This window comes from Rattus norvegicus, chromosome 6 (assembly GCF_036323735.1).
Source record: "Rattus norvegicus strain BN/NHsdMcwi chromosome 6, GRCr8, whole genome shotgun sequence".
Taxonomy (NCBI): Eukaryota; Metazoa; Chordata; class Mammalia; order Rodentia; family Muridae; genus Rattus; species Rattus norvegicus.
This window is the reverse complement of record NC_086024.1, coordinates 106,064,992-106,079,052: the sequence shown is the minus strand read 5'-3', so window position 1 is coordinate 106,079,052 and position 14,061 is coordinate 106,064,992. Positions and strand designations below refer to the sequence as shown.

The window sequence follows — 14,061 nt, the reverse complement described above, 5'->3', positions numbered from 1 at the left end:
CACTGAGCCACCTCTCCAGCCTCGTGATCTGGGCTTCTAAAGAATAAGAAATGTCTTAAGAAGTTGGGAGGCAGTAGAGGAGGAAGAAATGTTTTCTAGACAGAGAAGGACATATGTACAGAACAGTGTGCTCGAGGTTATCAAAATATCCCTGGTGTTATGTGCAGATAAGTTATTTGCTAACCCTGGCTATGTGGCCAGGGTATGGGGGGAGGACAGGAGAAAGCACAAGTTTGTGAGTAGGGCCCGAGAGCAGGCAGCCTTCCCCTCCCCTACCCCACACCCTGCAGAGATATCAAACAAGTACTGGGAGGTCTTAGAATTAGAGAGGTGGCCTTGTGAGGAGGTCACAGCCAGACAAAGGGTGAACCAGAGTTATCATAAGGCTAAAATCAGCAAAGCATGCTGAATAGTTAGACCAGGGCAGGGCAGCCTAAGTTTCATGACACTGTGGCCAGGGTTTTAGCTTGAGTGACAGGATAGGCATAGGTGTCACCTAACATGATATTGTGGCTTCCCTACACCCTGTGCTCTTGAACATAAGAGCTTAACCCAGAGCTTAGTGGTTAACACTGGTCTCATGAGATATCTAGTGGAGGCAGAGGAAAATGTTGTTCAGAACACAGATGCAGTGTACACCAAACAGATCTTGTTAAAGAAGGACCAGCCAGGGGCTGGGAGGATTGCTCAGTGGTTAGGGGTGATGGCTACTCTCCCATAGGACCAGGTTCAGTTCCCAGCACCTACATATCAGCTCATAATTATCTGTAATTCTAGTTCTAGGAGATCTAATTCCCACTGTGGCCTCCACAAGCACTGCATGTACATGATGTACAGGCAGAACACCAATATGCACAAAATAAAATTAAGTAAAATCTTAAGAAAAACAACAGAGCTAATACCACCAGCAGCTAGGCCAGTCTACTGAGATCTTCGATGTTTGTGGGAGTAGATGGGGTGGGGGAGAGAAATTAGAAGCTGGGAACATCCTGGAGGGCAGAAAGGAGGAGGTATGATGGGTGAGTTCAGAGAGAGGCGGGGAAGGTCTCAGGAACATGCATAAGTTTGGACCAAAAGTGGCATTGCATGCACATGGTGTGATGGTTTGTATATGCTTTGCCCAGTAAGTGGCACCATCAGGGAGTGTGGCCTTCTTAGAGTAGGTACCCTAGTCCTAACTGCTTGGAACCCAGTATTCTGCTACCAGCCTTCAGATGAAGATGTAGAACTCTCAGCTCTGCCTTGTACCATGCCTGCCTGGATGCTGCCATGTTCCCACCTTGATGATAATGGACTGAACCTCTGAACCTGTAAGCAGCCCCAATTAAATGTTGTTGTCTTTTATAAGACTTGCTTTAGTCATGGTGTCTCTTCACAGCAGTAAAACCCTAACTAAGATAGAAGTTGGTACCAGGAGTGGGATATTGCTGTGATAGGCTTGATCATGCTTTTGTTCAAAAGAATGTGGATTTGGGGACTTTGGTTTTGGAAAATATTGAAATGGTTTAAATGGGGCTTAATGAACTATCCTAGAAGGAATATGGAAGACTTTGTTGCTGTGAGTGATTTGAACTGTGCAGACCTGGCCCAAGAGGTTTCAGTGGAGAAGAATTTCAGTACATGGCTTAGAGACTGTTTTGTGGTATTTTGGTGAAGAATATGGCTAATTTTTACCCTTGTCTGAAGAGTCTTCCTGAGGCTAAGGTGAAGAGACTCAGATTAATTACACTGATAAAGGAAGTCTCAGAAACACCCATCATAGACTTTGTTCTCCGGTTAAGTCTCATGAAGAACATTTTAAACAAGCTGAGAAAGGAAAAATATGAAATATATTTGAGCATTAAAGGGGAAGCTGGAAGTGAAATGGAGAATCCTGTGTTCAAGGATATTAAATTGAATTAAGGGAGTAGTGACCTTGGGGCAAGTACCACCCAGCTAAGTTTAGGTCCAGGCATAGTAGTACAAGCCTTTAATACTAGAAGGCAAAGACAAGCAGATCTCAGAGTTCAAGGCTAGCCTTAAGCACTTTCTAGGTGAAGAAAAACTTAAATCCAGGCTTGGTGGACCACACCTTTAATCCCAGTGTTTAGAAGACAGGCATGTGGATCTCTGAGTTCAAAGTCATCCTACAGAACAAGTTCCAGGACAGTCAAGCTTAGGCACTGAAGGAGTTGGAAAACAGAAAGCCAGTGATAATGTAAAATAGAACAAGGGGGCCATGTTCCAGCCCCAGCAAGGAGCAGAACTTGGTAGCTTTGGCCACGTGGCTCTGACTTTCTAAAATAGAAGGGATTACTGGTACAATTGGTGCTGGTCAGCTGGAGCTAAGAAATTAGTGGTGATTAAGAAGAGAGCAGCGTCACTGAGGTGAAATCTGGGAAGTGTTTTTGAGAGCACAAAGAAGTTGTACTCCAGAGATAGTCAAAGTTCTACCTTGTGCTGCAGCTGTATTTGATAATGTGTAAGAGTCATCCAGGTGGTACTGGTTTTGAAGGCCTGAAAGGGTCATGGAGAACAGCTGAGGCTCGGCACTGTGAGAGGCCATGGAAGGCCATTGGTGAAAGTGCAGCCTCAGGCACAATTGATGGCCCAGAACAAGGGATCATGCAAAGAATTTTGAGGCTTGGCACCATGAAAAGAGCCTATGAGAGGCTATTGGTGAAGCCTAGTTGCAGTGGAAGACCCTAGCGCTGGAGATGCCAGTATCATGGGATGATCACCAAGAACAGCTTTGGCAGTGGAGTAGATCTGCCTGAGTGCTACAGAGGGCAGAGCTGGAGAAGTGATGCCAGCCCTTTGGAAGAGCCCAGAAGATCATGTGTGGATCCTATACATTGAAACAGGAAGCCGTAACACTGAAGCTACCTTGGAGACCCAAGATTTTCAAAATGCCAGAGCTGTGGGCTATCTGCTGAGGAAAGCTCCTAATAGGAGTGGAACCAGCCCAGGAGAAAGAAGTTTGTTGCAGTCAACAAAGATGAAAAAGGAGCTGGAGATCTGAAGACCACTTTGACGTCAGACATGGAGATGCAGAGTTTGGAGTTTGCCCAACTGGTTTCCTGTCTGGCTTTGGGAATTGGATAAGTTAAGTGATTGGATAAATCTCAGAAGAGACTTTGAATTTTGGACTTTTAACATTGTGGAGACTTATAGACTATGGGGACTTTAGAAGTTGGACTAAATATACTTTTTATTATGCTATGTTTAGGTATGGTCCCCAGAGACTCATGTGTTTGAACAAGCCTACGGGGGCCAGGGAGTGGAATGTGGTGGTTTATATATGCTTGGCCCAGTAAGTGGCACTACTAGGAGGTGTGGCCTTGTTGGAGTAGGTGTGTCACTGTAGGTGTGGGCTTTAAGACACTATCCTAACTGCTTTGAAGTCAGTCTTCCACTAGCAGCCTTCAGATGAAGATGTAGAACTCTCAGCTCCTCCTGCACTATGCCTGCTTGAACGCTGCCATGTTCCCACCTTGATGATAATGGATTGAACCTCTGAACCTGTAAGCCAGCCTTAATTAAACGTTGTTCTTTCAAAGACTTGCTTTAGTCATGGTGCCTTTTCACAGCAGTGAAACCCTGACTAAGACACGTGGTATCCATAGAAACAAGCAGGCACACACACACAGATGTAAATTTTAAGTAAACAAAATCTAAAATCAACACACAAAAACTGAAATCAGTGTCTAATGAAACAGGCTTCAGAAAACAGAGCAGAATCTGCCTGAAGGAGCTCACCCTTCCATGACACCCCCCTCAGCCTCCATGTTGCCACAGTTTCCTGTATGTGTAGCTTGTTCTGCCCACAAAGACCATGTGTGTGGGATTGAAGGTATGTAGCAGTGGAGAAGGCTGGGCCTGGGGCAGTGAGTCTGAGGAGTGGGCCAACTTCCCCCTAAATTATACAGCACCTGACAGGAGGATACCTCCTGGGGATTAGTGAGGATAAGATGCAGGATGTAGATGTCTGTGGCATTTGATCTTGGAGCTGAAGTTACCTCACTCTCAAAAGGGCAGTGGGGACCTATCCATGGTGTAGGCTATGGGATCCAAGCAAGGATAGTGAGTTGAGTCCTGGATGGCTTCATCGTGGCCTCAGAAGGTCTCAGAAAGCCATCTCCCTCTTGCTGATCCTGGCTGAAGCCAAGAGCATCCCCCATCCCCTCCTCCTGTTCAGAGGACTCAGGTCTTTGTATCTGTGTTTATGTTACCCCAAGAGGAAGAGAAGGTCAATTTACCCTCTAGACCCCTCTCAAGATTCTCTTTTCACTGTTCATGAATACTTTTGATTCTCTCCCCTCCCTTTGCCCACAGGAAAGTAAGCTAACAATATGAGAGCATCTTCCTACTGCTTTTTGGGTAGAGGTGGTGGGGTACTGAAAGCTTCCACTATGACAGACCAGAGGAGAAGAGTTTTAAAGAACTCAGCCAGCCACAGCCAGTTCCATCCTGCCCAGTGGTTATTTATGCAGCATGGAGCCTTTCCAGGCCTCTTCCCCTCAGTTGCCCACTAGGGCATCAATTTCTCTAATGGCAAGCCTCTGCAGTGGCTGGTATCGACTGTCCTGTCCCAAGCCTTCCTGTGGCCACTAATTATCTGAGGTCCAGAGACTTCGCTTCACAAATGGGAAAGTGGAACCCAGAGGCCCTATGGGGCAGCAAGAGGAGGCTGGCTGAGCTTCAACTCCACTCTTCTGCACCCTCTGATTTTCTGACTGACTGTTGCTGACTCAAGGGAAAATCGTGTGTTGGGGTGGAGGACGGGGAGGTGTTCTTTCAGAGGAGGGGCCATGAACAAAGACCTAGAGTTGGCAGGTAGGATGTTTTCTGAGACTCTGAGGAGGGAGAGTCTGTCTGCACAGGGAGCTCTTGGGCAAGGAATGAGACAGAGGTGACGGCCTGGCCTCTTTCAAGGGACACAGAGCTAACTTGGCCCTGGACTTCCTGTTTTGACTTAGACTGACTGGTTTGTTTTTGAGCAGCTGTGTGAGACTTAGGGTCTGAACTCCAAGTGTCCTGGGCTATCAGCCCCAAATTAACTGTATATGTATGTAGGAGCCAGGTCCCCCGCAACTTCCCCTACCCCCCCTCCCCCACACACCTACAGTGGAAAAGGGAGCCAGGAGACTCAGCCTGATGGGTCCAAGGCTCCTACCACATACTGGATACAATCGGGTGAAGATGCCTGAAAGGCTAGTCTTAAATGACGACTCAGGAGAACCTGGGACAGAATCAGACCCAATGGAGAGAGATGGCTGTCTGCAGTAGTGCTCAGGATATTCTACAGGGAGTCTACAATAGTCCCTCCCCCACCTCCGCACCCCACCCCCCCACCCCACACACACTCAAGTGCTGTGGCAGATACATGATGCTATTGGCCATCAGTGGTTGCAGTCCAGACAGTTCAGCCCTGTGAGCCTCTCATATAACCTTCACACTGCTCAGAACCTTCACTTAAAGCATCAGAGAAAAACTCAACTTGGGAAGCACTCAAGGGAGCCTGAATCCCATTAAGTCCCCGAGAGAAATCAGGCAGAAGTAATAAAAGTGTATGAAATCGGCTCTGTAAAACGTGAAATCCCAACCACACCTCCATTCGTCCTTAGGTCTTACAGGAATGTTAAATTATTCATCAGAATTGAACATCAGAACTAACCACTACCACATGCCCGTGACCTGAAGCCCTGAAAAACATCAGAGGCATTCAGACTCGTGGTGTGGGAGGGAGAAGGGGCCACGCTTCCAAGAACGTTCATACCCTCCAGGGAGGGACCAGGACAAAGTCTGAGTCTTCTAGACACCGCAGGAAATCTTTGTTGACTCGAAGATGAAAGCTGTGCAGAAAATGGCCAATTGCACTTGCAGACAGCTTTCTGGGGCTCCTGCAAGTCCGGGTCTGGGAGTGCCCCTTCTCCCAACACTTGTCATGGCCATAGAAAGCCCCGTTGGTGAGGGTTGGGGATTTAGCTCAGGTTTAGCTCAGTGGTAGAGCCCTAGCAAGCGCAAGGCCCTGGGTTCGGTCCTCAGCTCCGGGAGTGGGGTCGGGCGGGGGGGGGGGGAGCCCCGTTGGCATCTGGGCTTTCATTTGGAGTTGAGGCAGAGAGCCTGCTGCTGAGAACAGGGCCAGGGTTGTTCTGTCTCCCCAACACCTCCCCAAACATCAATATACAGGACCAATATATCCTCTCTCCCACTCCAACTTCAGTCATGGCAAGGCACAGTTGGAGGGGTTTCCAACACAACTCCTTAGAGAAGGTTTGTGGTCCTCTCTCTTGAGTACTTCAGAACGGCAGTGGTCTGGCTTGCTTAAGAGCATGTGAGGATGCATGAATGGATAAAGGAGAGAGGTACCCATTTCCCAGCCCACTTAAAGCCTCGACGAAAGATGGAATTGGCTGTGGAGGTCTCTGGAGAATCTCTGGTTGGGATGGGATTTCTCCTTCTTCAGACTGGCCCAACTCAACCTCAATCTCTAGCCCACATACAGCCTCGCCACTTGGGACTCGGGACTCAGTTCATTCCACAGAGAATTCCTGGCATCTACCCGCCGGTGATTCCATTCTAGCTCCCGCGACCAATTAAAGTCGCATCTTTTGGTGGGGAACAGCATAGAGAGAAACAGACTGGGCAGGTCAAGGTCACAGCAGAAGGCTTGAGGCAGGGCGGTGACTAGATGAGCAGGAGGGGTCCTGCCCAAGGTGGGTAGGGGAGGTCTGGACGCGGGGACAAAACTCACCGCCGGGACCACTTGGCCGACGATCTCCCGAACGGCCGCTTCCACAGAACCCCATAGAGCTGCACTTTGGTGCTGATGTCCAGCGCGTCCGCGTCGGCCTGCTCCAGGGACGGCGATGGCGACACGGAGTTGGACTTAGATGTGAACATCGTGTCTAGAAGACTCTGCCCCGGCAGGACCCACTCCCTTCGTGGGATTGGAAGGGATAGGGAGGGCCGTGGGAAGCAGTGGGCACGGCCAGTGCGGGCAGCAGGGGACGCCGTCGGGGCGCGAATCCCGACGAGCGGGGCGGTGAGCGGAGGGGCGCGGGAAGCTTAGCCAGCCGCTGGGGCGAATCTCCGGAGCGCCGCCGGCTGGGAGGGAACTCCGCGGGGAGGGCAGCTCCGCCGCAGGCTCGCAGCATCAACCCCCTCCTCCCCTCCTGTGCGGGCAGCCTCAATTCTGGTGGCCTGGATTGGCTGGGAGTGGCAGGTGAGCGGCTCAGGCCGGCCGCGAGCGCCAATCAGGACTGGCGCCGGCTGCAGGAACTAGCTCAGTGAGTCTGCAGGGTCCTGGTCGGACACTCGGCCCGGGATTTGGCCACTGCACTTCCCCACCTCCACTCGGGCTCCTAACGCTCCCCCAGTTCCTTGTGGTCCGTCCTGCCTATATCAAAGCGCTGGCCAGGTGCGCTCCGTGCTAGGCTGGAGTCACTCCGCTGCCACCTGCTCGCCTCTGGGTGTGGTGGTAGGGAACAGCGCTTGCGGTTCCAACTCAAGCTTTATATGGCTCGGCTAGCCGCTGGATCGTGTTTTTCTCACCTGTAAAGCGGAGACTTTACTACCTCTTGGTTGGTAGGCCGGTGGCCAGCTAAGACTTCGGTAAGTGCCCAAGGACCCGCCTCGAAAAGAGGTTCCAGTAAGATTCATGGCCCTGTCCCTGTCCCCGCAGGTGGGTTTCACTTTGCGCGGACAAGTCTGCCTGACCAGATCGGATTTCTTTTCCTGACACTTGGCAGTCTGTGTTGGCATTTGGCACTCAGTGTCAATCTCAAACTGTCAATGGCAGTTTGTGTTCATGATTTATCTGTGCGCCTCCTGTGCTCCCCAGGGCTACCTGCTCTGTCCACTTCCGCTCTGGCTGTGGTGTAGACATTTGTTGACTGCATCTCTTTATGGCCAGGCCCGGAGACTGCCTCACCTCCTTCTCTGTTAAGTGGAAAGGCACTCTAAAAGCTGAAGGGTTTGTTTGCATTCAGGAGCCGCTCCCTTCTCTCTCCTCCTTCTAGACTCTTCAAGGTTGGAAAGTCACTGGCCGGAGGCAGTCGTGATTGACCTGTGCCCTTAGCGAAACCACTTCGCTCCCTCAGGATATGAGATCCCTCTGTGTGAAACCGAGAAGTAAAAATTCGACAGAGCTTGCAAATAAATGGGTAATCTGAGAGCCATATTGGTTTGCCCAGACTTTATGAATTTGCCCTGAGCAAACAACACTAAGGTGTACTAAGTATACCGGATCTCAAGGGCTCATTTGATAAATGCATGCACAACGTGACCACCACCCAACGCAAGGTAAAGAGTTTTCCAGTCCCTGCACCATTCTCCAGTCAAGCCACAATCACTTTTCTCGGTTTTCATCATTTGTTTAACGTCTTGAAATAACTGGCCTGTGTTATAACTATTACATGGGGGTTTCTACCCCACCTTAGATCATTATGTTCCCCAATAAAAGACACAAAACCTCTATTTTTATAAGCCTTAGAGCATCAGAGCTGGGCAGATATCAACCTTCTATGTTATTTTGTCTACTTCCCTGTCACTAACTCTGAGATATCATTTGCCTTGTTCTCCCTGGACTGCTCCTACTCCAGCTGGCCAGCCCTCAGGGCCATGCGCTCCCCCATGACCCACCTCCCCCACGAGGCTTTCTTCTTCCCCCCCCCCCCCCCCTCTCTCTCTCTCTCTCTCTCTCTGGGTTTTCTCTGCCTCAGAGGAACCAAAGTGTCACCAGCCTCTCTTCGGCCCAGCTACAGGCTGCAGGTATCCTTATTAACCAGTGACATAACCTGGAGAACAAGGTTTAGATAACAAAAGCTGGGGCGTGTGAGGATCTTGTCTTGAGGCAATTAGACCTTGGAGTACAGAATTTAGCATTTGAGTACAAGCAGCATCAGAACAACCCACCTACTAGAGATCGGAATGCCCTAAAGGACATCCTCTGGAGACCTCACCGTCATAGCCGCGTCTTACCTGCCCGGCTTGTCTATAGTCTACAAGACTACGGTCTTACAAGGATTAAACATGGAGCTTTGCGAATGCTAGGCACCCACTCTACTATTGAATTACAGCTCTGGTCTTGTGCAGGTCCTCAAGTTTATAATCTTGATGCCTAGATGCGTTGCTTACTTTAGGAATCCCGTTCTTTGTAGATACAAAAATAAAACAAACAAAACTTGCACCAACAGCCTGTGGTCCTGTGTTCCCTGGAGCAGGCCATAAATGCAAGGAAGCCAACCGCACAGGCATGCACTTTTTCAGGGAAGGAGATGGCTAAGGTACCTACCTGACTTGCTTCCAATAGTCACTGTGGCTTCCTGGTACAGCAGGAGCAAGGATGCCAGCTGCAGGGGTCATCACTAGGGGTCAGACCTGGCTGCATGTGACAGCAGCACCTAATGCTCGGTAGCCCTGTGCAGGGTTTGAGGTATTGTTCTGGAAACTTCCCCTCAGGCCTGGCTCTCTGGCCTTCTTGATATCCTTTTAGCAAATTGATTATCTCCCCAATCAGGTCAGTAGCCGCTCTGGCCTTGTAGGAAACACCATTGATGAGCTTGTGAGCTAGGGCATGAACAGAACTATTCACGAGAAAATCTTCAAGGGAAAGGGCTGAGCAGGCCCGGGGGCGCCTGGAAAACATTCTGCAGTGGAAGAAACGGAGCTGAGTTTCTTCAATGGCAGAGAAACAAAAAGCAACAACAATTTTTGCTCATTTCATCTGCATGCAGAACATCTGGACAGTCCTCAACTAACAGCAGCTGATGTTGGGTAGAAAAACTGTAAGAAACGAGCAATGGGGTACTTCAGTCGTTCTCAAACAGCCCTGATGATGCCAGCTTAGGCGTGGGCAAAGGTTTTCCATTTCTGTGTGTTCCCTGGGAGTCTTAATGCACACTGAGAGTTCTGTGGAAAACAAACAAACCAGGGCTGCAGGCCAAGGTCAGGGCTTCCTAAGCATTATTCATTCTCTTTCTCTCTCTCTCTCTCTCTCTCTCTCTCTCTCTCTCTCTCCCTCCCTCCCTCCCTCCCTCCCTCCCTCCCTCCCTCCCTCCCTCACCCTCCACCTCTACCTCTGTGACAGAATCTTGCTGTGTAGCTGAGCTGATCTCAAACTTGTCATCCTCCTGCCTCCGCTTCTGGAGGGCTGTATTTACAGGTCTATACTGCCACGTTTGGCCAGGATTGCTCAGTCTTAGCAATCAAATGAGACCAGGGTGGAAACCTAGGCTTCCTCAAGTTGCTCCCCAACCTCCCGGTTAGATGTAGAGCTGTTGTTCCTAATGTGCTGCTTGCCACTTACCTAATTCAGCTAATTGTGACGAGCTTCAAAGGGGAACATCTTTATTCTTAGTTGCACCAATGAGAAAACTCAAGATTAGGAAAGTTTATCTAGCTCTTAATTTAAATTTGGTGAGTCATCTGTCTCCAGGAATTTATCCATTTCTTCTAGATTTTTCCATCTTTTTGGAACACAGGTTTCAAAATATTCCCTAATGATCCTGGATGCCAGTGGTATCTGTTGGGACAGCACCAAATGCCTACCCCCATGCTTTTCAGTTTTAACTTTTTTTTTTTTTTGAGACAATGTCTCACTGTGTAGCCAGACCTGAACTTCACTTAGACCCCAGACTGACTTTGAACTCACAGAAATCCTCCTGCCTCTGCCTCTAGGGTGCTGGGATTAACAGTATATGCCACTCTAATTTTCCTTTCTTTTTTCTCCTTCCTTCCTTCCTTCCTTCCTTCCTTCCTTCCTTCCTTCCTTCTTTCCTTCCTTCCTTTCCCTTCCTTCCTTCCTTCCTTCCTTCCTTCCTTCTTTCCTTCCTTCCTTTCCCTTCCTTCCTTCCTTCCTTCCTTCCTTCCTTCCTTCCTTCCTTCCTTCCTTCATTTGCATTGGTGTTTTGCCTGCATGTGTCTGTATGAGGGTGTCAGATCCCCTGGAACTGGAGTTACAGACAGTTCTGAGATGCCATGTGAGTATTGGGATTGAACCTGGGCCCTCTGGAAGAATAGCCAGTGCCCTTAAATACTGAGCCATTTCCCAGCCCTGGTCTTCTTTTTCTTTTTGTGACTTTGGCTAAAAGTTGTCAATCTTGTTTGTCTTTTCAAAGAACTAACTCTTGGGGCAGGGGAGATGGCTCAGTGGTTAAGAGTGTTTGTTGCTCTCTTGCAGAGGACAAGAGTTCAGTTCCCAGCACCCACACAGTAACTCACAACCACTTGTAACTTCAGTTCCAGGGGACCCAGTTCCCTCTTTTAGCCTCCATGGGCATCAGGCACACATGTGGTACACGTACATACATACAGGCAAAACATTCATGTATATAATCTTTTAAAAATTTTAAAAGAACTGTTTCATTGTTTTCTATCTTTTTAGTCTCTATTTCATTATTTTCTGTCTTCTGGTTTGGAGTTCGGCTTGTTTTTGTTTTCTAAGACCCTGATGCACTGTTCATTTGCTTTTTAAGTTACTTAGCACTCAGGAGAAAATACTTCTGTCATCTGTGTTCAGGAGCCCGAAGCAGGAGAATCACAACTAGGATCAGACCTGGCTTCATAAGAGACACCGTCTCACTGAGGTTACATAGCTAGGCTTTTCCTATGCAGGCCGAGTAAGGACCGGCAGCCAATTGGATATCTTGATTTGTTCTGAATCTAGACCTTCCCACTACACAAGGCTGAGGTAGCAGCTCCAGGTGCCTATGGCGACAGTGAATCTTTGCCTAATCTTCTATTCCAGCAGGCTGTCTGCTCGGTTTGGAGTTTCTCTTCTGTGTTTGCTGCTTTTCTGGATCTGAGCTACTTCGGGGCAGGGACAGGACATGCAGTAGGCACTCAGTAAATGCTCACTTCATAGGTGCATCTTTGGTCAGCTCCTGGTCAGGTGCTGTGGTTTTCTGTTTTTGTTGACCGGCCAAATGGAGACCAATGTCTCTGGCAATTGGCTTCCTCTCCTCTCTAAAATGGAACCTGCAGAATGCCTGCAGATGGCTCTGGAAGCCACCGTTCAAGGCCAAATTTGGAGCATTAGGCCCTGGCTTTGCCTAGACATTAGTTGTGAGAGGATGCTCGACACCCTCAGCTTTCTTACCCTCTAAGCCCTGCTAGACACATGCATTTCCCACTTGAATTCTCTCGCACATTAGGGTCATCCACAGTCCAGGCTTACTGGCTGTCTCTCATCTCAAAAGCCTGAAGATCATCTCTGATCTAAAAGCCTGAAGCCAACCATACCTGTTGGCATCATATCTTCTGCTGGTCACCACTGCTTTGACCTGGTCCCCATCTCCTGACCTTCTGCTCTAATACCTGTGGCCTGCCCTCTTCACACACACCCCACCTTCTAACTCTTCCCCAACAGAGTAGCCACGCCAGTTCTGATGTTCTGGAAGGCTGTCATACCCATTTGTATCTTTTCTCCACTTGCCCTTCCCTCGGTCTAGAATGTTGTCCTCCTCCCTTCCTGGTCCTGCTCAGACTCAGGTTAAATGACATTGGTAATGCCTTTCCCCATGTCACTCCCCTGGAGTGTTCTATTCCTTCTGTGACTGGACTTTCTGTCTGGAACAAGGCATGGCTGCCTCCAGAGTAACCATGGAGAGATGCTTCGTTCTAGTTTCATTCCTGTTGTCGTGTGGTAAAATACATTAACAAAAAGCAACATGGGAGGGTGGTGGTGGTGGTGGTGGTGATTTCTCTTATAATTCCAAATTACAGTCCATTTTGGGTAAGTCAAGGCAGGAACTCAAGGGGCCAATCACGTCACATCCACGACCAAGAGCAGAGAGCATAATTGCTTGCTCGCTTAGTACTCGATAGTTTTTTTACTCACACAGGTCAGACAGAGCCCAGTCCATGTACCATCTACCACCATTTAACAGTCGGGTCAGCCTTCCACAGGAACCCCTACAGTAGGCCAACTTCATCTGGATAATTCCTCACTGAGACTTTTTTCCCAGATGATTCTAGCTGTGTCAGGTTGACGTTAGAGCTAAGCATTGCAGGAGGTAAAGTGGGGTTCACACACCACAGACAGGCTGCCTTGACTAGGTGATGAGGGTTTCCACAGGCCCCGCCCCCCAGGGGGATGCTCACCTGAAGCCACTCTGCTACCCCATTAGAAAGCCCCTACCTTGGCTCCCTTGCACTAGTCTGTCAGATGAGCCTGTTCTCACGGTCAGTCGGTCTGCTGCCCCAACCACCCACGGGTGCTCTGACCCGAGGAGGCCAGCGCAGACATTTCAGGGGTAGCTGGAGCACCTCATGCCCCACTGGGCTGCCACTTCCCAACACTAATATGGGCTTTTGGAACCCCAGGGCAACACCAGAGCAGCATTCTCAGAAATGCTTATGATGATGTCCCTTGAGGGTACCATGTGGATGAAAATACACATTTTAATTTAGCTTCTAAGAACATGGATATTTTATTTTGGGTGTGGCCAGGTATGCTGAGTTTGGCTAGTAAACCTATCAGTCATTTATTGTTATAGTCTCAACCAAAACATCCCTGAGCGAGAGCCAGTGGGTTGGTTCCTCATGTAGAACTGAATGCCCAATTTAGCAGGCCAAATAGCAGTGATTAGGCCCCAGTGTTAGCTCCATCCTCACTCAATAAAAAGGTTGAAGGTAAATTACTTTGAAACCCTTTAGAGCTCGTATATCAAAAGGGGGCCCTATAGCAGGGTGTGGTGGTGCATACCTATGGTCCCAAAAATTGGAAGGCTAAAGCAGGCAGATCATGAATTCAGGGCCAGCTTGGGCTACATAGTAAGATCCTGTCTTAAGTGGGAAGAGGGTCTTCCAACACTCAACACTGTATTAGCTTGGACTGCTGTGCAAGTCCCAAAGAAGGTTAATTTCTGGTTCTCAAAGTATTACATAAATTTGTCTGTAGTCAACTCAGGCTAACTCCCCAAAAGCACCCAATCTTGCTCATGTACTGAGTAGAGCAACGGCTGCAACACACTAGAATAAACCAGGCCTGCCTTTTCTATCCCTCCATACCTTTTGTTCTGAGCCCTAAACCATGGGCTGGAGAGATGGCTCAGTGGTCAAGAACACTTGTTGCTC

The 14,061-nt window shown here is 48.9% G+C and overlaps 1 protein-coding gene and 1 long non-coding RNA gene across 2 annotated transcripts in view; one reads left to right on the top strand and one right to left on the bottom strand.

Moving 5' to 3' along the window:
• Plekhd1 (pleckstrin homology and coiled-coil domain containing D1) overlaps positions 1-7,087 on the bottom strand; it is a 31,285-nt gene extending 24,198 nt beyond the window's left edge. Inside the window, exon 1 of the mRNA NM_001127566.1 lies at positions 6,737-7,087. Within this exon, the coding sequence (NP_001121038.1) occupies positions 6,737-6,885 (149 nt within the window). The 5' untranslated portion in view covers positions 6,886-7,087. The remainder of the gene's footprint in view (positions 1-6,736) is intronic.
• Positions 7,088-7,167: 80 nt separating this feature from the next.
• The window catches only part of LOC134479447 (uncharacterized), a 45,078-nt gene continuing 38,184 nt past the window's right edge, over positions 7,168-14,061 (top strand). Inside the window, exon 1 of the long non-coding RNA XR_010052737.1 lies at positions 7,168-7,596. This is a non-coding gene — a long non-coding RNA (uncharacterized LOC134479447). The remainder of the gene's footprint in view (positions 7,597-14,061) is intronic.